Source organism: Ursus americanus, chromosome 9, assembly GCF_024610735.1.
Source record: "Ursus americanus isolate L20-20 chromosome 9, mUrsAme1.1.p, whole genome shotgun sequence".
NCBI lineage: Eukaryota > Metazoa > Chordata > Mammalia > Carnivora > Ursidae > Ursus > Ursus americanus.
Window position 1 is genome coordinate 37564303 of NC_142135.1, and position 23065 is coordinate 37587367.

At 43.8% G+C, this 23065-nt stretch overlaps 1 protein-coding gene across 1 annotated transcript in view; it reads right to left on the reverse strand.

The window, feature by feature from the left end:
- Window positions 1-1568: 1568 nt before the first annotated feature.
- The window catches only part of LAPTM4B (lysosomal protein transmembrane 4 beta), a 70227-nt gene continuing 48730 nt past the window's right edge, over window positions 1569-23065 (reverse strand). The window contains exons 6-7 of the mRNA XM_045805893.2: window positions 21320-21415; window positions 1569-2064 (exon numbers count right to left, since the gene is read on the reverse strand). Coding sequence (XP_045661849.1) covers window positions 1987-2064; window positions 21320-21415 — 174 coding nt within the window. The 3' untranslated portion in view covers window positions 1569-1986. The remainder of the gene's footprint in view (window positions 2065-21319; window positions 21416-23065) is intronic.

Here is a 23065-nt window from a genome sequence, read left to right on the forward strand (position 1 = left end):
TTAGTGGAGGGAGGACATTTCTTATGCATTCCTGTACAATAAGGAACTCAAAGATCTTGAATATGTGATCTCTGCCTGCACGTGAATAATTTAATCCAGAAGATCAGGCGTGTGTAGAAGGTGCCTAGCAAACTAGGTAGCACACCATAAAGGATGTGTAAATGGTGGAGTAAATACTACAGCATTTCCCACAAGGAAGAGAAAACTGGAGCCTGAGAGCATTAAAGAAATGTTTATCAAAGATGTAATTCTTCAGATGCACCATGGAGCAATTTGGAGAGCCGGAGAGGATAAAGGAGGAAATCCAGGGATATTGTATGTGGTTCTCAAATTCCCAGGTACTTTAGAATAAGGCAAGTACGTATTGTAAAAAGCACCTACTACCTATTAATATGATTAACTTACTGTGAATCTTATGGGCACAAAGTTTCCAGGGAGAAAATTTCTCAGGTTGAGTTTATAAAGAATACTAATGAGATATACCAAAAGGAATCACTGAGGCGGATTCTCAGGGATAAAAATCCCCCCTCCTACCTCCCTTATTTAATCTCCCTTGGAATGGAGGAAAATCCGAACTGCTTCTTAAAAGTACACCGTGGACAGAAAGCAACCATATGCAAAACAGCTGAGCACAGAGAGCTCGGTAGGGGTGCGGTTTAGGAATGTTAGAACCTCAGGTCTGTTCAGCTCCATTTCTCTTGGCCTAAGGTGCTCTGATTTTATCAGCACTGAAATAGAAAAAGAAAAAAAAATACATACATGTATATATATACACACACACACACGAATGTGTGAAACAAGCTGTAAAGCTGCCTCCTTGAGCCGTATGTGGGTGGGAAGGGTCCCCAGGTACCATCACCACAGAGTCAAAAGTTTACTTTCTCAGATGTGGGCAAATCTCACTTTAATTGCAAAGCCTCCATTTACAGCACACTCAAGAATGCACAAACAGGGGAGCTGTGACTTCTGAACACATGAATATGTAAAAGTTCCTTGAAATTCAGGGAGTCGAGATAAGAGCATTCCACAAGAAAAGCACTCCACCTCATTTTCCTGAAGACCGTTTTATTTTTGAACAGATGACTGGGCATACTCGGAATTTCAACATAGTAGGATGTACCTTGCAGGCAGAGAAGAAGAAAACCTTTTCTCACACTGTTAGGCAAATCCTTAGTGAAAAACGTCCTGGGTGGGCATGGGAAACCGGGAGGAAGGGAGCACCGGATACCATGCGGTACTAAACACATCCTTGCCACCCCTGTAACACAGGTGAGAACCCCCCCTCCATGACCCCAGACACGGGGCATCCAAGGGCAGCCATCGGAGAGTGGTCGCAGTCACTGCCTGGGATTGTTGAAGGGTTTCAATTTCGCCCATGGACAAAATCCTTGAACAGCAAATACAAACTGTCATTGAATTTAAGTCATAAAGAATCTTAAGGAATTCTTGTTTTATTTATATAGATATGGACTCCTGTTTCCTTCATTAGAGCAATGACCACACAACTGACATTCCTGCTCTGTAAGGTTTGAAGGGTTTGTTCAAACACTGGAACGGCTTAAGAAAAGCAGTGTCTAATTTTGATTTTATTTTATACTTTCAAAAGAGGTAAGAAGGAACAGAGAGACAAAGTGTGATTAATTCCCCGACTCTGAGGCCCAGCAGGGACAAAACCAGACTTCTCTGACGCCGGGCTCATCCAAATGGCTGGGAAGTTTCAATGCCTAGGGGACCCCAGGGAAGACAAGGGAAGCCCACTGCGCCCCACCCCCACACAGAAAATTCTACAGCGAGTCTATCACCGTGCTCTAGCCGAAGCGTATGCTTAAAACTAAAGAGGGTTTCAACTTAACATCTACATTTTAAAACTGGAGCATTTCAGCAACAAATAAGCTCCAAGAGCTCATCCCAGAAGTGAAAAGAAAGACTACTGCTCTGACGTCTGGAAATCAAGCTGCTGTTCTCAGTTCCAGCCCACTCGCAGGCTCAGGCAGACACATAAGGGGGTGGCGGCTCCTTAGCAGCGCCGTTCACGGCGGCATCATCGTACGGGGGTAACAGCACCTGAGGAGAACAGAGCAGGCGAGGGTCAGTGTGTGAAGGTGCACACCCATCCCCCCAAGCTTCCACTTCAATGGAACTTGCATGCAATGAAACGTCGGCCATCACCCGTGCCAAATCTCAACTCGACAGCAAGCGGCTACACTTCGATGGGCCTTATTCTTGAAGGAGAAAATGGGAAGAGACTTTTGGCCTTTTCCAGGTTTCCCAAACCCTGCTCACATGTTCCTGGCTGTCAAGGTGCCTGGAGGGCCTCACGGCTGTGTCTCTAGGACTAGGAAGGAGGAGACTGTCTCTCGAGAGGAAAGAAGGCTTCTCGGTGACGTCTACATGTGCACACGAACGAGGCGGGCACCTGACTGACCATGGGAACCACTCATGGTGAATCGGCCACATTTTCTCAGTGTATCCTTGAGTAACTTACTTAACCTCAATTTCTATGCCTGTAACATAGGGATCCCAGAGAATGAGAGGTCCACAAAGTACTCAGCCCTGCTTGACACACCCAAGATGGCTGATACTGTCTGTAGATGGCTGAAGAGGAACAAATGAGAACGAGAACTCAAGTTGATTGACAACCTTCCTATTCACATGCCAAGGGCAAAACCAAGTGCTTGGGATGGTTCATGAACTGCTGAACATTAGAAAACATGGACTGACTTTGGAGTAAAAAAATAAACCAGGGAATATGAACTCAGTATAATTGGCCTTTCTTCAGTCAGCTACCATTTATTATGCACCTACTAGAAGACAGGCATTATGGGTACAAGGTAATTAAGATAAAGGACAGTCCCTGCCCTTAGGAATTCAGAGATGAGATGAACTAAAACCTTATCACCTCAAGCGCTTTGTGGAAAGAGAAAGAACATTCACAAATGGAAAAGAACAAAACAAAATTATGGGCATCATTTACACTGAAGGTAAGTATTTGTCAATTTCTTGCATTTATATTTATTTATCCTTTTAGCTTCCAGAGGCACAAAACTAAAATTTTCTTTTTAAGTTTTCTGTTTTAAGTTTTTGTCATACCCTATTCCCCCAACAATACTACAGACACACACACACTCCTACCTCTCTAATTCAACACACTTGACGACCTATTCTTCTCTCCTCCCAGGCTTGGAGCTCCTGTTGGGCAGAAGCCCGGTCTTACTTAACCCTGGAGTTGGACCCAGTGCCCATTTGACAGCAGGAACTCTGATGTCGGTGGACTGAGAGAGTGAGGCATCGCCGGGGCTGGCCCTGGCAGAGTCTGTATGGTGCCTCAGATGGGCAGGTGCAGCCTGGCATTCTAGGCAGAGGACGTCGACACTGGCTAGGGTCCAACGAGGAGACAGAAATCACCCAGTCATTTGAACAGAGGCGGCTTCATAAAGAATAATTAACAGAGGACTGGAGGGGAAACCCGTAAAATCGGGCATGACCAACGCATGGGTGTGAACAAGATATGAAAGGAGAAGACACAGGGAAAACGACTTTAGGCGTCTCCGGAAGAGGGATCAGGCCCAGAGAGAAGAGGACGCGCTGCAGTTAGACAGGTAAGCACACAGGCAAAGGGAGGGAAGCCTGAAGGAAGAGCACCTGCTGGGACCCCAATGAAAGAAGGGCAAGGGTCAGAGCTTCCACCCAAAGGCACTTAACCCAGTATCTGGCAGCAGCATGGCCACGAGGGTCTCAGTGTGACTGGTGAGAAAAGCGTATTCTCAACAACAAAGCCACAGCTCCCCTCCCTGCATCTGCACACCGGTGCGTGCGTGCGTGTGCGTGTGTGCACATTAGATACAGTAACTTATAACCAGCGGCAGCAGCTGTGATCGACATTAGAAATATTAAATTTTGCATGACTGAGCTTCAGCATTATGCTCCTCAGCCTCATTAAACAATTAACAGATTCGTATCTACCATTATCCTTGAAGAGATTGTCCGAAAACACAGCGGAGCTACTTAAAAGGGAGTGAAATCAGCCACTGCATCCAATTTACTCTCTTTCCTGAGCAAAATACAACACTCAGAGTCTGCAAAATGTGCACAGAAGATTAAACACATTTTTTTAAAAAGAAAAAAAAAGGACTGTAACTTTGCCTTCTGTTTGTCAAAATAGACTTGCTTTCACATTGTTAGGTAATTAGTCACAGTTTCTTGTAATTTATCTTCAAACTTGTTTATTTTTTTAAATATTTTATTTATTTATTAGAGAGAGAGAAAGAGGGAGAGAGAGAGAGAGAGAGAGCGAGCAGAAGCAGGGGAAGCAGCAGGCTCCACGCTGAGCAGGGAGCCCAACGCAGGGCTCGACCTTGGGACCAGAGCTGCAGGCAGATGCTTAACTGAGTCACCCAGGCGCCCCTTCAAACATGTCTTAAAGTTTCACTTTACACTGGTATTTTAACAACCCAATATTGGCCTTTCGTCTCAAATATGCTATGGCCTTGGACCCTTTATCCAAAGTCAAGATGCCTGGTGACGAGTCTGTCCCTTCGCTAGGGCTTGTGACAGCCTCGCCTGTCTCACTTCCTCACCACCACATACTAAATGCTGACTGAAGAACAGTCTTCACACGGTACCTCACGCTCTTTTCACTGAAAGTCATCCAAAGGGAATCAAAGTTTTACATTCTGAAGGGACAAGGTCATCTTTTTTTAATTTAAATGATGTTAATATTATTGACAATTTCAAGGAAGGGTTGGTAACATACGGGCCATACTATTTCTATTACAGTCCGTCAATACTGACTAAAAACACTTCCCACTGTCCTTTTCTACTAACATCAATGAAGTACCTGGAAATCTGAGAAAACAACTGTAGGGTCAATTAAGATAGAACATGCCAGTTAAGATGCCACAGAACAAAACCAGTTCAAAGCCGATTATTTTGACATTTTCAGAAGTTGGCATTTAGTTAAACTCCATCTTTCACTTTTCAAAATTTAGTTATTCACAGTGAATGGCTAAGAAATCATCTCTGAGGGCTAAGACTATAGGTCATACCCGACTTCACACTAAAGTCAATGCCTGGTAAATGGCAGCTACTCAATGAGTAGGCGAACACAGACACATTGCAAACCTCAGCCACAGACCACTTTACTGCAAGCAATAGTCAATCCAGTGAACTTCTAATCTAAGCACAGTCCCTTGGAGTCTGTCTTAATAGGAGCTTAACAGAGTGACTGTGATAGTGTAACTTTCTTCCTTGCAGATGGAAAAATCGCTCTTGCCAGGGACCCCAGAAGACAGCTATTCGTTAGGAAGATTAGAATCTGTCTGTACCGTCTAATTGGGAGTTATCCTGCTAGGTTACAGTGTGCTTGTGGGAAGGCAGCTCCTCCATCATTTCAATTCAACGCAACAAACACTCAGGGTGTTACCAGAGCACACTTCATTTTCCTAGCTACATCAACATAGAGAACGGTCGGAGGGAGAAATAAATTAACATCAAAGGTTGCAAAATGTGAGAGAAGTGATTCCAGCTGGCCATACATCCGTAAGTGATTAAAATCTGGGAACTGAATTCATTCCATCAAATACTAAGAAATGATAAAATGCTCAAGAGAAAAGAACTATTTATTGGTAAAAATAGGAGATTTTTTGGGTACTACGGTTAGAGTTGGACTTATACTATTAGAGCGAAGGCACTAAAAGCTTCTTTGGAACTCTATAGCTGCTAAGATTACATCCCTCAAAGTATTACATGTAAGTTACATAAATGTCTTCAGACATTCACAAAATGGCATGCCAAATTTTGTGTTTGTGCAATCATTTTCCTGGGAAGTGTGTTCAGAGTTTTCATCAGATTCTCAAAGAACCATCCCTGGACATTTGGGGGTCCAAACCTGGGGTAAGAGGCATGAGGTAAATTGCTTGCTGGCCCCCACATCCTAACAGGCGAGGTACATTAAAATGAAACCAGTGACCAGGATGACGGCTGTGTGGCACCTCGTCCCTACCCTAGGAAAGAAAGAGAACTGACGACGACCTATAGAGTAAAACACTTGGAAAATATTAGTAGGTGATTAACAGATCTAACAGCCACACAGAAAGGATGGGGACTTAGGTAACAAATAAAAAACTTGGCAGCTGAGAAAGCAAGGCAAATGTTTGCTGGGAAAATCAAACACCATACAAGAGAAAGTGTATCACAGAGCTCTGCACTGAACAATACCCGAGTATGTGCCTTGTCAAAAGTAAATACTGACTGATGACGGCACCAGAAAATCCGGTATGATATGAGGAGCACAAGGGAAGCAGGGAACATGAGGAGGGGGATGAGAGTTAAATCCCCCCCCTTTTCAAAAGATCTTATTTGAGAGTGAGCAGGAGCAGGGGGAAGGGCAGAGGGAGAGGGAGAAGCAGGCTCCCCACTGAGCAGGGAGCCCAATGCGGGGCTCGATCCCAGGATCACGACCGGAGCCAAAGGCAGATGCCCAACTGGCCGAGCCACCCAGGTGTCCAAGGGTTAAATCCTATTCAACAAGAGGTGAAAAGAGGTCTGGCATAGATCATCAAACAGCGAGTTAAGACATTATTTTTAAAATAGAGAGGCAGACACTAGAAGAAACAGGAAAAGGAGTCAGCAGTGCTTACTGCTGGGGCTAGAGACGGGCCCGACAATTAAGAAATCAGGCTTTCAGTGCCATGAGCTTTAGCACATGGAATGCTGTGTTAACAACACAGATCACATTTAAAATGTGAAAGGGTAATCACGGCAGTGCTGAAGGGAAGAGGACGTCCGTCATCGAGGGGCGACTTTCAACCTGAGGATGGGGGGCAGGCTGAGGGCCGCGTCCTTCTTTGGCCTTGCTGGCTGGCAGCCAAGTTGTAGGCTTGATAGGAGCTTCTGCAGGCGCCTGGTAGATAGTCTGACTTGCCAGGTTTGCGACTCTCAAAGCAAGAAAGGGTGGTAGGACCTGGACCCCATGCGGTACAGACACTGAACAAAGCAACCAGGGAATAGCGTGCTGGCGGAACTTATTATCTCAGGTGAAATATGCTCTCATGGAGACGGTGATCAGGACCGGCCCCACCCCTGCCTGAGACTCTTCTCCAGTCCCGTGAGCCCTGACCTCCACATTAAAACATAAGGCAGAGCAGCCCAGGCACCATCTCTAGTGAAAACGAGAACTGAACTACCCCCTGGAGGACCCCCCAGGAAACACACATGTGCAATGGGAAAATGGACAAGTCCCTCATTTAATACCACACTCTTTGTGCTGTTCACGCCCAGGTCAACAGCAGCCCAGTATCTGACCCTACCCTACCGATCTGCTCCCAGGACTCCCTGGCACAGCACGAGCATTACCAATCTGACTCCTCGTGATTTTTCTCCCCTAGAATGCTTTCCTTTCTTATGTTGCTCCATATAAACCCAAACAACCCAAGGCTCAAGCTGAATTCAATTCTAATATGGAGATCTGAAATACTCCAGCCTCGATGACACTCTTTTCCACATAACCCTGCCACGCAATTACAGTACAGTAAGTTCTTGAAGTAAACACACTATGATGATATATTTTCAGATTCCTCGTAGATATATGAAGTCATAAGAATAACACCAGAAATGGCAGTAATTATAATTCAGCCCACTGAACTCAAAGACAGAAAATCACTTTCCTGAAGCACTTACGTAATTTATCAAATTATAGATTATCTTGTACTATTAACTGTCTCATATACATTTACCTTTCTCCTCTCCAAAAAGTTTGTGGAAGGCAAGAGTCTCACACCTCTATATCCCTTTCTCAGAACTGGTTCTTAAGCAGAGGGGGTGTTCAGCTGTGAGTTCTATCACTTAGTCGACATGTGGCCACGATCAAATTCTAGAGGCAGTATGGTGATGGACAAACACAGGATCTGAAATCAGACCTGGGTTCAAATTCTCGCTCTGTGATCTATGATCCCTGGGGTCCTCCGTTACTGAATCTACCTGAACTGCAGTTTGCATTACCTATGAAATGAAGACCCTGACAGGATCCCTTCCCAGTGGTGTTGTAAGGACTTAAGGGAGTTAACAGACCTAATGTGGCGTACAGGCTTAGCACTTGGGTGCTCAACGAATGGTGGCAGCCCCCCAACTACAGCAAGATAATTAAAACAGTATTATTTTAGGGGCACCTGGGTGGCTCAGTCAGTTAAGCGTCTGCCTTCGGTTCAGGTCATGATCTCAGGGTCCTGGGATCAAGCCCCGTGTCCGGCTTCTGCTTCTCTCTCTCCCTTTACCCCTCCCCCTGCTCATGCTCTTTCTCAAGCTCTCTCTCTCTCTCTCTCAAATAAATAAAATCTTTTCAAAAAACGGTATTGGGGCGCCTGGGTAGCGCAGTCGTTAAGCGTCTGCCTTCAGCTCAGGGCATGATCACGGCGTTCCGGGATCGAGTCCCACATCGGGCTCCTCCACTGGGAGCCTGCTTCTTCCTCTCCCACTTCCCTGCTGTGTTCCCTCTCTCGCTGGCTGTCTCTCTGTCAAATAAATAAATAAAATCTAAATAAATAAATAAATAAATAAATAAATAAAATTTAAAAAACGGTATTATTTAATCGAACTAGTTCAGCTACATGCTCTCCTCAAGAAAGTGACACCAGTCAGCCCTCTATTTACACATTTATTTACCTGGGTTAGAAAAGAAGTTCTTTTCCTTTCTCAGCTCTGGTGGTGGCAGAACGTGAGAGAGGCTAAACTGAAGCTGCTCTGGGCCCTACCTGTTGAAGCAAACAGAGGACCAGATAAAGGCCCCTAAGGGAAGGTCACTGAGCTAACAACCTATCTGACACGGACCCTCTCTCAAGAATCCTGAAGATGTTCCTGTTCTTGACTATGGAAGGACAGCTCTAAGGTTGTGGCGAGAAACTCCTTTGGAAACAGCCAGTTTAAAATTCCTTTTATCTCAGAAGCTAGGAGTGGACAGTACATCCATCTCCCCCTACAACAGGATTTGCCATCCCGACCTCTTATCTCCTCTTCCACCAAATCTAAACAAAAGTAACCGAGTGGTGACAAAGGCCACTCCTTGTCCATGAGAAATGGATGCCATTTTTACCGTGAGAGGTGTGGGCATATAGCTGTAATTCTAAAATCCAAAGTAAGGTTTGGTGGAAACAGCAATACCCGTGTACTCACTCCTTACCCACGTACATCCGGGCTCCTCTTGGAGGCCAGCTGGGCTAAGAAGCAGAGAGGAAGGTAATAGGCTATCATCTGGAGCAGGGTGCCTGGGTCAGCCTAGCATCGCTCATGCCCGGAGCGGGGAAAGGCACATGCAAGCTGTATGTCACGAAAGGTCAAGGTACACAGGTAAAGGTGTAGGTAGTCTGCCATCCAGAGAGCTGAGTGTGTGAGGTGGGATTACAGAGATGAGCTGGGAACAAAAGGCATGATCCCAGCTGGTCTTGTGGGGTTCCCCCCCCAGCTGGTCTTGTAAGCAATGACAGGAAAGTGGGCCTTCTTCCACAGAAACCACTGGTCCTCACCACTCGGGGGGGCTGGGGGGAGGGCACTGGGAGCTTTGGTAATGGTCACACGTAAGAGACCTCAGTGGGCACACAAAGATTGTTTTTTACAAAATAACAGCCCTTCTCTACCCACAAAACTTGAAAAACTATAGAAAATACCACTGTGAATAAAGACTTCTTTTTCTTGTCTTGTCTCCTTTGGTGAGGTACGGGGTGGGAAGCAAGGGGCTTGGTATTCCTGAAAGCATGGCCGCTCACGAGAACAGCAACTGTTGACAACACATCCGTAACAGTCCCTCAAAGCTGCCTCACAAGTAAGATAGAGTTGGCAGGACCAAGTTTTAATTCCACTCCCTCCTCTCATTTCAAGAAAATATTCAAACTCAAGCAGCTGAGACTGATGTTATTGTAGGGGGAGTCCTAAATCTGTTCCTATTTATTGAAAGGGGGGAAAATCAAACCATTGGCAAACTTAGATTTTAAATATTACCCCACAAGTCACAAATAGCTATCACATAGCAAAGTGGAGTGACCTCACTGTTGAGAAATGTTGCAGTAAGAACTGGCAGAACCCCCTAGACTTTTAAATAAGGGGTTGACAAATCAGTTTTATGATTTAGATCAATCTGGCAGCAACAGAGAGAAAAAAAGAAATGAAGAGAAAGCAGAGCTGAAAAGACTGATCTAGAGACTCATGGTAACAAGTTTAAGGACGACTCCCAAGTCACTGGCCAAGGTGACGAGATGGCTATTGCTACCGCTCTCTAGGATCGACGGGAAGCAGCAGATAAGGAAGACACGGAGTGAGCCCTGCAGTGTGCTCTCGGCGATGACCGCTGGGCGGCTGGGGGTGCGGGCATGGAGCTGATCTGCTTCGCATAACCTAAGCGATTTCCTCTGAGGGAGATAAAAAAGAGAGCAAGACGGATGGTTTATTAAATACTCGGTTCATTTCATCCAGGAGCATTGGTCCTGCTGTGTGCCAGGCACTGAGGATACCACACTACCCGAAACGTACGAGGCCCGAACCCGCAGAGGGCTTATCTGCTAGTGGAGACGGCTGATAAACAGAGTTTCTTTTCCACAGGAAGTGCGGACCTTCTCAACCAGTGTCCAGTCACAAGACCATGCCACACACACACTGTTTTTCTCCCGTTTGCCACCGTGTCAAGAAGCCTGGCACCCGCTGGGGTAGTGGCTGAGAGCGTGGGCTGTGGAGCAGACCATCTGGGTCTACCAATCCCAGCTCCAAGGTCTTGGGCTGGCCACTCATCTCTTAAACCCTTACTTTTCTCCATCTGTAAACAGTGCCCATAACCGTCTCTCTCTTACAAGGTTAGCGAAATAAATAAACCCAAGCAATGTGCTTATTAGATAGTACATGGCACGTACGGAGGCTCAACAAATCACTTTATCCTACGCATTTATGGCAGGATGAGAAGGCTTGTGGTGTTGGACATACTGCAAGTGCTAAAATGACCCAGAAATAAGGCAAAATGGAAATTAATTGGGTTATAAAGTTTTTATTTCACATATGAATGGATACACGGACACATGGATACAGAAAGAAAGGAACAGAGTGGGAAGGAGAGAGAGAGGAAGGCGTGTACTACTTTCTTCTGACAGTCAACTTGAACAAGCCTTCACGGAATACATCTTTGTAAAAAGACAGTGGCTAACACTGCATATAATGGCTTTAGTTTCTATTTTTCAAGGCTTTAGTGACTGTTTTGCAAGCAAATTATTCTTTTATTGATTTTGTACTATAGTTTGATAAATAGAAGCTTGATTTAAATCTATAGGCAAAATCACAAACATGGGAGAACTAAAACTTTCTCAGGAAAAGGATATCCTTTAAAAGAGCCAAAGGATTAGGGGGGGCTCTTTGCCAACCGACTTGCAGGAGGGGAAAGCTCAACTCAGAGACCTCTTAAGGCCAAAAGCCGGGACTATTAAATTCCTCAGGATGGTTCAAATACTTGCCCTACAAATGCCTAGAAAACTTGGCTTAAATTTCTGCTAAGGCAGAGGTCTGGGAACTCTGCGGGCCAGCTCTGGCCTGCCACCTGTTTTTCGTGTGGCCTGCAACCTAAGGACGGTTCTTAACATTTTTTAATGGTTTAAAAGAAAAATGCTTTGTGATATGTGAAAATTATATAATATTCAAATTTCAGCATCCATAAATAAAGTTCGATGGGAACACAGCCATACTTACTCATGTATGGATTATCTACAGCTGGTTTCACACTACAACAGCAGGGCTGAATCGTTATGACAGACACCATATGGCTCACAAAGCCTAAAATATTTACTCTCTGGCTCTTCAGAGAGAAAGTTCGCCTTTGCCGGTTCTACGGAAAAGAATTACCCTGAATTTGGCCCTTGGAAACAGGCTAATGTCAGATGTGAAATTACACAGCCTCAAAACAATCTCAGCATTCAGAGGCACTTAGGGAACTCTTCCAAAGGTCCACTTAAATTATTCGCAAGAAGTCAAAATTTTCTCTTCTTCACCATTTGTTACACCCCTAACAGCCCACAATGTATCTTGTTTAAAACAGGCAGCAGTTAAATTAAATGCTTGTCTTAAATTGGTCACACCACATTTGCCTATTCCGATGAGCTGCCTTTACTCACGCCCAACAGGAAAGGGGAGATAGCGGACTTAGGAATCTTCACGAGTAACTGAAATAACCATCTGGGCACTTGGGATAGGGTTATCACGAACAGAAAGTCTGGGCTATCTTTAAGGAATCCAGATTAACTATTTTCAAACTTTTTAAATATTCTCACCTATAATATAATTAAGTAAACAAAGACATACACATAATCACATTCTTTAAATTCTAAGGTACACAGTTTTGTACATTTTAGCATCTGAATTTAGGCTCTGCCTTGTAATCGACAGCATCTTACAACCAGGAGTACCTAAAATAATGGTGCGATTTACAACGGATGGCATCTTGTATCCAATGAATCCAACGTACCAGGAGATGAGGACAGTGTAAGCAGATTTTGGGAGGGTCTAGTAAGAAATCCCCCCTGAGCACTGTCCGCCAAAGGAATTACTTCCAAAAGCAAGATAGATGATTTTATCCTCAATTCACTGCAAAATGATTATAAATTGTACTTAGTTGATATTATAGGAGGAAGTCATTATTTCTCTTAATTCTCAGCAAAGAAGCTCAAATTCTTTTATAGATTATACTCAGAATATAGAACTCATAATTCAAATATTTCAAATTAGGTAAAAAATTCTCACTAGTGAGGTATTTGGTCTGGAAATACCAAAATAATAGAGCAGCTCACACTGAACGCCAAAATGGTTCTGAGCACTTACACATCTGATGTTTAGATAAATACATCTTTGAAAGCCTATACTTTTATGTAAAATAAAATTATCTCATTTACCTACAGAGGAGATGGAAGGAATGGCCGGCATGCTATCGCATGCTATCACCACGGTAACCCTCTGCAAGGCTGCCCAGCTGCTTCCTCTGGGTCCCCCGAGCCTGGACGCCACCTCCTTAAGGATTCCACACCATTCCCTCCAGAGGCTGCCAAGGCAGCTGCAGGAACTGCTCACTACCTCACATCTCAGCTTCCCATTTTACCCGTTTCCCCCTTCCCCTGTACACTCCCTTCCTTCCCTTGCATCAATGGAAAGGGAGAAATACCTCCTGCTTTGATTTCCAGCATCCAACGAATCAGTGTTTAATTTTCTATTACGATCTAATTTGTGCCTACAAGCTTCACTTTTTCCTAGCTATAACTGCAATACAAACTTCCACATTCTGCTTTTTAAAACATCACAAGCCTTTCTTCTGTTGTTACATTGTTCCTAATAATTTGTATGACAATAAGGAGAGTTCATCAAGGGGATATACCCTTATTTAACCAAACCAGTCCTCAATTATGAGACAATGAGCTTGGATACTTTTGCTGTTAAAAACGATGTTGCACAAACATCTTATACATTGTTTTTATTGCTTCATTAAGATATACACCCAGAAACTTTTCTTAAAGTAAGTTAAGAAATAAAATCCAATGTCTCCTTTGTTCCTAGAGTAAAAATCAATATGGACTCTATTGTGGACAATAAGTCAGTCAACTTCTGTATGTGTTTTAATGTAAAATACAATGAAAACAGAGAGTAACTGTAACCTCAAATCACTGCAAAACCACTATAAATTGCTCTTGCTTGCTATTATTCTAGGAGGGTTACAATTAAGCAATTGATTAATATCCTCTTATCCAAGGTTACAAGGAAAACTGTGTTTATTTGAAATGTTCTTCCAGAACTTTTAGGTTTCAAATATCTATGTGCTGATTGGACAATTCCAGATGCTCGCTGGATCAAATAACTGAAAAGTTATATGGGTCAGAGGTAATTTCTAGCAGATGGGGATATTTTTAAAAATGCTGTATTTGACTAACAGAAGGAAGAAGTGTGAGTGGAGTTAACGTCACGTACTGTCAGCTTGAACCGTGGAACCGACGTGAAGGCAGGTGAAAGCTTCCAGGAGGAAATCTCAGGCACGATCCTGTTCCACTAGGACGGGTGGGTGAGTACATGTGCCGCCGCGGGCACGCAGGACGCAGCAGGGAGATGGGAGGGGCTGAGTTACAGACCTGGGACTGCTCAGCACAACCCCAAGAAGGCAGCTGCCTCGCTGTTACGGAGACTCCTTTTAACCTTTGTTTTTCTTCCGCCTCTTCTCTGTCACCCTCCCATCCCTTCCACTATGCGAAAAAGCAAAACTAAGCAAGCAAAATTTAAAAGTCCCCCTGCTTCTGAAGTTTGTGACTTTCCTTGCAGTCAGGTCCACGCCAGGCACCGGCAGTGAGAACCCATGGTCCTGGCTGCAGTCTCAAGAGACGACAGTCTCGGGGGAAGCTGGGGCGTAAGAACAGACGGGAGCCAGGCCGCTCAGGGCACTGTGCCCCTCCGGCCACTCGCAAGCCCTATCATCCTGGAGGTGACCCGCAGGGTGCCTCCATTTCCTCTCCTGTACGCAGGGATGAGGAGAACCTACTTCAGGGGCTCTTGTGACATGAAGTGAGCGCATACACACGAAGCACCCGCCCCAGAGCCTGGCAGATGGTGACTGCTCCTCGAGTGTTTGGGGAAAAGCCACCCTACGAAGCCACGGGGCGGGGGCGGAGGGATCGCAGACGCAGAGAGCAGAGCATCCCTCCAACTACCCAGCCCTCACGTCGATGGCATTTGTGGGAAGAGTCATGGAGACAGCGCACCGAAAGGTGGCTGGACCACGTCACTTCCAAGGTCTTGTCCTACCCTCAGGTAAGTGGTGTTATGGTTCAAGTACAGTCACACACAAGAGATAGCCTTGAGAATCATCTCATGCTACATCCCCTCAATGACCAACCTTCATTTCTACCTCCTCCAGCTCTCTCAAATCCTTCCCCTCTTCCTCACTCCCTCAACTCATCAGACCTTGAACCTCTCCATCGTCACAGGAACCTTCACGCTGGAGATCTCTAACAGCTCTCTCTGCTTATCTGAGATATTACCAAATTTCCATCAACCTCTCCCATTTGTCTTGGCCTTTTAAAACGAAAAAGGGGGGGAAAGCTTAGGGAGATCATACAAACTATTAAGTTACATGGCAAAAGGACATCTACCATTGAGATGTTACAAATAAGATCCCCCTTTTTGTATTCCAGTACACGGCAGGCCAGAAGCTTTACAGCCTAAACCACCCGCCACGGTTTCAAACTCTCTAGAAGTCTTCTTCTTACGAAATCTTTCCCCCACCCCTCACTGCTTCTGGACCCTCTGGTTGCTACAGGCAGAGGAGTGATGAACGGATGTGTTGTTTGTGAAGTATGTATAATGAATCCAAAATGGCCAGGATTCGAAGAGAGCTTGAGAGCCAGCCTAATAACGTCTTTTGGGGGAAGCCCTCCTTAAACTGTTTCAGAAAATAATGACTTTTCCTCAAGAATCTGCAAGATGAAGCCTGTCCATTCATCTTGGCATCAGGCTAGCTTCTCCAGCACAAAGAACCTTCTTCAGAAGTCTAACTAAAAATCTCTCCTGCTGGCAATGAGTTTATTCCCTTCCCTCTACCACTCTCTACAGTGGGGGAGAGGGGGGTTTAAAGGGACTCATGTTACCTAGTCAAGAACTTGTTTCTAACCATAGCCAACCTACACCTAGGAAGAAATGAACCACCCGATTTTTAAAAGCAACAGGAGGGGGAAAAAACAATTTTTTATGCATAAATTCTGAAAGTCGTTGGGATCACTACTAAATCCCACCCCACCCCCAATTCCCCTCAGCCAACCAGGAATTTGTTTTGTGGCTTTTCTGACAGCCCAAGGTCAGCCTTTTGTTAATCTCAAGTCCCTCAGAGGGAAATGGCTGGGGAGATAATCTGGCTTCCACTGGGTCACTGGCTTTTTTCTTTTCTTTTTTTTTTTTTTAAAGATTTTATTTACTTATCTGAGAAAGAGAGAGAGAGAGCCCGCGTGTGTGCACAATGGGGGGGAGGGGCAGGGGCAGAGAGGGAGAAGCAGACTCACTGCTGAGCAGGGAGCCCTGATGTGGGCTCAGGGGCTGGATTCCAGCACCCTGGGATCATGACCTGGGGTAAAGGCAGACACTTAACCGACTGAGCCACCCTGCCGCCGCTCACTGACTTTAACTGTATTCTTCAAGCAGTCAGACTCAAAGCAAGGTGCCACACAGCAAATACTTTCTGAAGTCAACATAGTAAACCTGTATATACTGTTAATCTGGATTAGCACCCACAAATGACACGGCACAACAGGCTCTATGAAGTTTAAAATTCTCCTATTTATTCCTGAATAGGAATTTTCCTGCATTACTCAAGTCAATGATTCTTTTATCTGGAATCAGAATTTCAGACACGTTTTCCCTAAATACTAATCTCCCTGCTTTTAGAGTGCTCCAATTCCAAAGGAATCGGGCTCCCTACTCTGGGGTTTAAGTCAATACTGGGTATTACTATGAGTCAAATCTTCAAGACAAGGCTGCACAGATTAAAATAGTTTAAAATCTCAATTTGCATCAATTTTAATGTGAAGGAAATCTGTTTCTATAATCTACATGTTTAGTATTTAATACATTTTTCGTCTTAAGGCCAAATTTGGATGGAGGTAGGGGAAAGAATGGAGTATTACATAATATTTATCCAGGGTGTGATTTCTACAAAAAACGTCCTACAAAGGAAGGATGCATCTCCTTAGGGTACCCTGCGGTGGGACTCGGGAACTCCAAGGGGCACTGTGGGATTTTTTTAAATTTCAAGGAAAACACAGCACCAACTGGCAGATATTACACTCACTTCTACTCTGAAGTTGTTTGGACCTGACTACTTCATGCAATGGACACTTAGGTATTTCTCTTGACTTACAGGCACCATGAAAAAAAAATACCAAAGACCCTAGGGCATTATGAACTCACGGAAGTTTGTGACCCCTCTGTCTTAAGCCTTTCTTTCAAAGGTTTTGCTGTGGTTTGGATGGGAAACTGGAGGGAGAGGAATGATTCCAGTACCTGATAACTCATCTATCCTCCGTCTCAGTAGTATTTGAGAAACTACATACCCGGCTAATAACGTGTGTTCCTTTTAGAGAAGAAGACGAAGGAAAAAAAAAGAACATTTATTTTCTACCAACAAGAGCCCCCAGAGGATGCGTCCACAGAGGTCACCCTGAGACTATCCAGCCTGGGAGAAAAGCCATCTGGCCTCATACTTGATAGGAAGTGAAAGGCAACATGTTATTATGTCAGTGTGGATTCCCAATCAGACACAGACAAAGAGAAGCACACATTATTACATGCTACAAGGATCTTAATATAGCTACGGAGAGCAGGGAAAATGACAGAACTAGATCATTCCAACACCCACTCAGGGTCTCAGACTGAAGCTTTGGTATATTTAGAGTTTTAAAGTTGGAATGCTAGCATTAACTCCTTTCATTCTAGCCAAAACAGTCTTCAAACATGCGGAGCCCTGCTTAAAAAGAAGTATGTTCTCCAACCCTGGAAATCCAGATTATGGTCTCCACCTACAGGAAGCAGTGCTCCTTCAAGAAATGGCTGATTCCAGGTCTGGGATTACAAACGGACAAGATAAGCTTTCAGCATCCTGTCAACCAGACAGCAAGGAAGCCATGGTTCTGTCAAAAGACTTGGGGGCCCACCTGCAGAGGCTCCTACTGGCCACAGATGGCACAATTTGAGCATCAATAAGGATATTAACTACAGTGTACCTGCTTTTTAGAGAACACTTTTATTTTTTCTCTTTGAAAGTCTCAAAAGGGTATGGAATAGTAAGTTAAAGATTTCTTTCGGCTTACTGATAAAATGTATCAAGATGGTTTACTTTTCAATTGGACCCCCAGCTCTTCTCCTAATAGGCCTCTTTTCATGAGTGCAGTTATTACATAAATACAAACAAGCAAACAGAAAAACCTTCACTGGTCACCACTAGAGAATGTCGGACTAACTCAGCATTCTGACAACTGATAAATAACAAAACCAAGTATACACACACACACACACACACACACACACACACACATACATACATACACCCAGGTCACAAGTACCACTGGGTAAGCAAATCGTGTATGAGGGAACGTTTCTCTTTATACAAACAATCCAGCTAGTAAGTGAACAAGGACTGATCATGTGTCATCACACTGCAACCACTAACGGACCACTGTATCCAGGCGTTAGATATGAATGGTTGCTCACAGTCCAAAAAGGCAGAATCAATCAGACGTTATCTGACTCCTGATGGATGAACAAATGATCAATTATAAAGTAATATTGCAAAAAAAAAAGGGGGGGGTGGATATGAATACGGGAAGCCTCCAGATCTAAGTGCTAATCTACCAGGATACTGAGGACTACATTACAGGCAAGCAGTCAGACAAACCTAGTCTGTAGGACAAAGTAGTTTAACAAAAAATTAAGAGTCTTAAAATACAGATTGACCCAAAGTTCCCGTTTCAAATAAACCACTAGAAAAACAAAGAACTATTTTGTTAGGTATAATAAGGACTCTTTAGAGAATAAGCACAATACCATTATTATTATTATTTTTTAATCTTTTTTTTTTTTTTAAGATTTTACTTATTTGACAGAAAGAGAGACAGCCAGAGAGAGAGGGAACACAAGCAGGGGGAGTGGGAGAGGAAGAAGCAGGCTCCCAGCAGAGGAGCCTGATGCGGGGCCCGATCCCAGAACGCTGGGACCAGGCCCTGAGCCGAAGGCAGACGCTTAACGACTGCGCCACCCTGGCGCCCCATAAAAAAAAAAAATCTTTAAAAATACTGTCGAAGAGCTGAGACTCAGGTGGTGATCTAACCCTACATTTTGGAGTAGATTATCAACGCAACCCAGTTATGAGAAATAATCTCTCTTTCCCAAGAATACCCTTCTTTAAAACACACACACACAGAAAAAGAAAGGTTCACTGGGAACTTTTGAGACAGCAGAAATGTTATCAGCAACTCAAGTTTTCTGTCTTCAAAATGTCAAGTTGGTACAGCATGACCGAAAAGGTAAAGACCAATAACCACTACCAAACAACGTCCCAGCCCCTCTGTCTATACACCAGGAACCCAGGGTAGTTGGCACCAGTCTGGGGTCCCAAATCCTACTTACTCCAAACCACCTCCAAGCTGGATCCTTTTCTGAAGAAAGAGGTCTATTATTCTAAGAGCTGGGGACGTCCAGTTGAAAAGTTAACTATTTTGAGTTTATGTTAGCCTAAATAAAACCTACCTGTTACTCCATGTCTAATTCTGAATCTTTCAAAGGGGGAAAATAAAAGCTTCCTCGAAAAAGCAACCTGGATGCATTTTAGGGACTTACTTGTGGTGCTTAAATTCTCTAAGCACCCCAATCTCTACAAATTTCAGAATATCCTTGGATTTGAAGGTGTACCTATACAGCATGTACCTTTTCAGCCCTCCCACCTCGCTTCTGTTAAAAATACACACAACCCTTCAGAAAGCCCTGAAAACCACCACCGGCAGTGCAGTCACACAGATGCGTGCACCACGGGCATCACCTTCTCTGAGATGCTTCTCAGGGTTCTGTAAGTCCCACACATCGTGATACTCAGGATGACGTTCTGACACATCTCGCTTGTTTAGCAACTTTAGTGGTTCCTCAAACTCAAAACCTCAAACTTTGCTTAGATTTTTCATTACTTCAGGACAATAAATGTACTCTGGGATTTCTTCTTTAAGAAAAGGCAGAAAGAAGGGTGCCTGGGTGGCTCAGTCGGTTAAGCGTCTACCTTCAGCTCAGGTCATGACCCTGGGGTCCTGGGATCGAGTCCCGCAGGGAGCTCCCTGCTCTACAGGGAGCCTGCTTCTCCCTCTGCCTCTGCCTATCTCTCTGTCTCTCATGAATAAATAAATAAAATCTTTAAACAGAAAAAAAAAGGAAAGGCAGAAAGAAACAAACTTATAGGTAACTAAATACCCAGAAACTCAGAGAGGGAAAAAATTCTGTAAGCCAGTAATTGTATCAAAATTATGATTATTATCAACAGCTGTTTCTGTAAAAAGACTTACTGACCAAGAGGAATTCTTTAAAGGGTCGAGGAGAACATGTGTTTACTGTCATCAGGGCACAGGATTCGCCAGACACCCCCCCCCCCCAAACAAAGGGCCACTGCAGCATCTGCTACACTGGGTTTTGTGCACCTGACTGTGGCCGAAGCTCTTCTTAAACCATCGCTCAAACATGTGTGAGTCAACTCAACAAACGTTTGGTGGACACTAAGGAGAACTATTCATGTACAACATGCTTTCTCTCAGAAATTCCACATAGTTCTCAGTGTATCAGCAGCTACCTATATATTTAATGTAAGGTATGAAATTGTTTTATTTCCATTTTATACACAGGGAAGTCAAGTCAGGGACAGGTTAAATTATTTCGGTAAGGTCACAGAGTAAGTCACCACAATTTAAAAAACAAACAAAATAGAAAACTCTGTTCTGGTTTAGACTTAACATGCCCTTTGTGCTGACCCTTCCATGTTGTCCTGTCCGTTCTATCGCCTCCAATCCTATCCGTTATGACCCATCCCACAGGTTCATGTCCTCCATCACCAACCTTTGTATTAACCACTTCCTGAGCACCTACTTGTTCTAAGCACCATGTCAGGCACCGTGCTGGATACAAAGACGATGGAGACATAACCTTACAGAGGTTAATACCTAGAGGACTTATATTTTCCCTATGAGCCAGGCAATTTAAGATAATTTACATGAAGGACAAATGATTTTGAGGACTCTTCCAGTAAAGACATGTTTTCCCATAGTCGTATTAAACAGGTTTGAAAATTTTAAGTATGAACAACGAGCAGAAAAAGATTTAAAAACATAGCAACCTCTGCCATTCTCATTTCTCCAGCTCCGCAATCACATTTCTAGGTTTCAATTCACAGGTCAAGCGAGAGAGCAGTCATACTAAGCAGAACTGATGTCTAGAGTTTTATACCGTGGCTTAATAATTCAAGTTTAAGATGCATAAACATGGGGAAAGTACATATATTACCCATCTGCAATATTTCTAAAAATAAGCCAGAGCTTATTTAAATAAATTTAAATAAATGAGCTATCTACATTTTAATATCCTATAAGGAAAATAAAACACATTTCATTCTACCGGATCTTTTGATGACTAAGCAGCTCATAAGTCTGTTTCAACAATGCTAAAAATATAGCAAACACACTAGAAACATCTAGAAGCTGTCATATAGTAGATGCGTGGAGATCTCCACTTTAAATGACTTCACACCTACCGTAGTGTCATTGCTGGTAACGTAAACCAGGACATCAGAGGAGTTCCTGCCATTGATGTATCTGTAGCAGTTCCACACACAGCTAATCAAGTAACCCTGTAAGTGAGCAGTGATTATTAGGTGTTTCGTTTCCAAATTTCAGACAATTTTAAGTCCCCCCCCCCGAGAAAACCGTATTACAGAACTTTTATTTACTAACTTGAGAGTGCACATAGTAACTCTACTGAATCAAGAAGTCTTTACAAATGTTGGGTAGAGAACTTTCTGGCAAAGGGTGCTGCTGTAGCTTATGCTATCACACACCTGCCCCCCAAAGGTAGGTTGGTGGTGGAGGGGACAGGGGGGACTGGGGAGAGCAGGAGAATCTCTGAGAAAAGGCAGCTGGAAGGAGCAATCGCAAATCAATGTCACAGATCAATCGGTTTATTAACCCATTTCTCATTACATTTTAACTCTGTCTTGGGAATGTTTATTCTACATGATTATATATGATTAAACATATCATATTCAAGTACTTTTTTTAAAAAACATTCACAGCATATAAATTTGCTTCATAGCCAATAAAAATCCCTACAACATTTCCATCTTCATAATGAAATATCCAACGAAGATAATTAAAACTAATGTCCAGAATAAAGCCATGCCAGGAAGAAAGCAGGAGTTTGTGGGAGATGTGCAGACTACGACTCGCTTGTGTGGACTCCAGTCCAATCAACTGGGACTTGATTAGAAGTAGAGGACTTCAAAATCCCTTTCCAGCTTTACAAAAATGAAAAGATGCAGAGAAATTGGAACCCTTGTACGCTGCGGGTGGGAATGTGAAATGATGCAGCTGCTTTGGAGAACAGTCTGGTGGTTCCTCCAAAGGTTAAGGAGTGACCAGATGACCCAGCAATTCCACTCCTCGGTATATGCCCAAGAGAAATGAAAACATGTGTCCACACAAACTCCTGCACACGAATCTTCACAGCAGCATTATTCATAATGGCCAGAGAGGAGAAGCAACCCAGATGCCCATCAAATGACAATCAGGTAGACAAAACGTGGTCTATTCATGCAGCGGAGTATCATTCAGCCGTAACAAAGGAAGAAATCCTGATACATGCTACAACACGGATGAACCTTGAAAATACGCCAAGTCAAAGGAAGTCAGTCACAGAGGACCACATACTGTATCATTCTATTTATATGAAATGTCCAGAACAGGCAAATCTACAGAGACAGAAAGCAGATTAGTAGCTGTCAGGGGTCGGGGATCTGGGGGTGCTGAGGGTGAGGGTGAATGGCAAGTGATAAAAATGTCAAGTTATGCTGTTTAACCACAGAGCTGGGTTCACACAACTCCCTGAATACATACTAAAAACCACCGAATTAAATCGGTGAATTTTATGGTATGTGAGTTCTATCACAACAAAGTTGTTTTACAACAAAGACGACACTGAAGGACGGAAGGAGTGCCTGTCAACATTTCTTGGCAGACTGAGGCAGAATATTCCATCGTATACGCAGACTGCTGTCTTAAGCTGCATTCGCACCTGACAGTGAGTATTTTTTATATTTAAATGTTCGGGGATGACGTGAAGATGAAAACATGTAATGCTACTTTATGAAATGTTTGTGGACAGCAATGATCTGAAACCAGGTATGGGCAATGAGAGAGAGGGAGACAGAAAGGGCGTCTTCCTTTAACAGTGCACACAGTGTGTTCATTTTACTCAAACCTTCAGTTTACTCAATAACGCCATC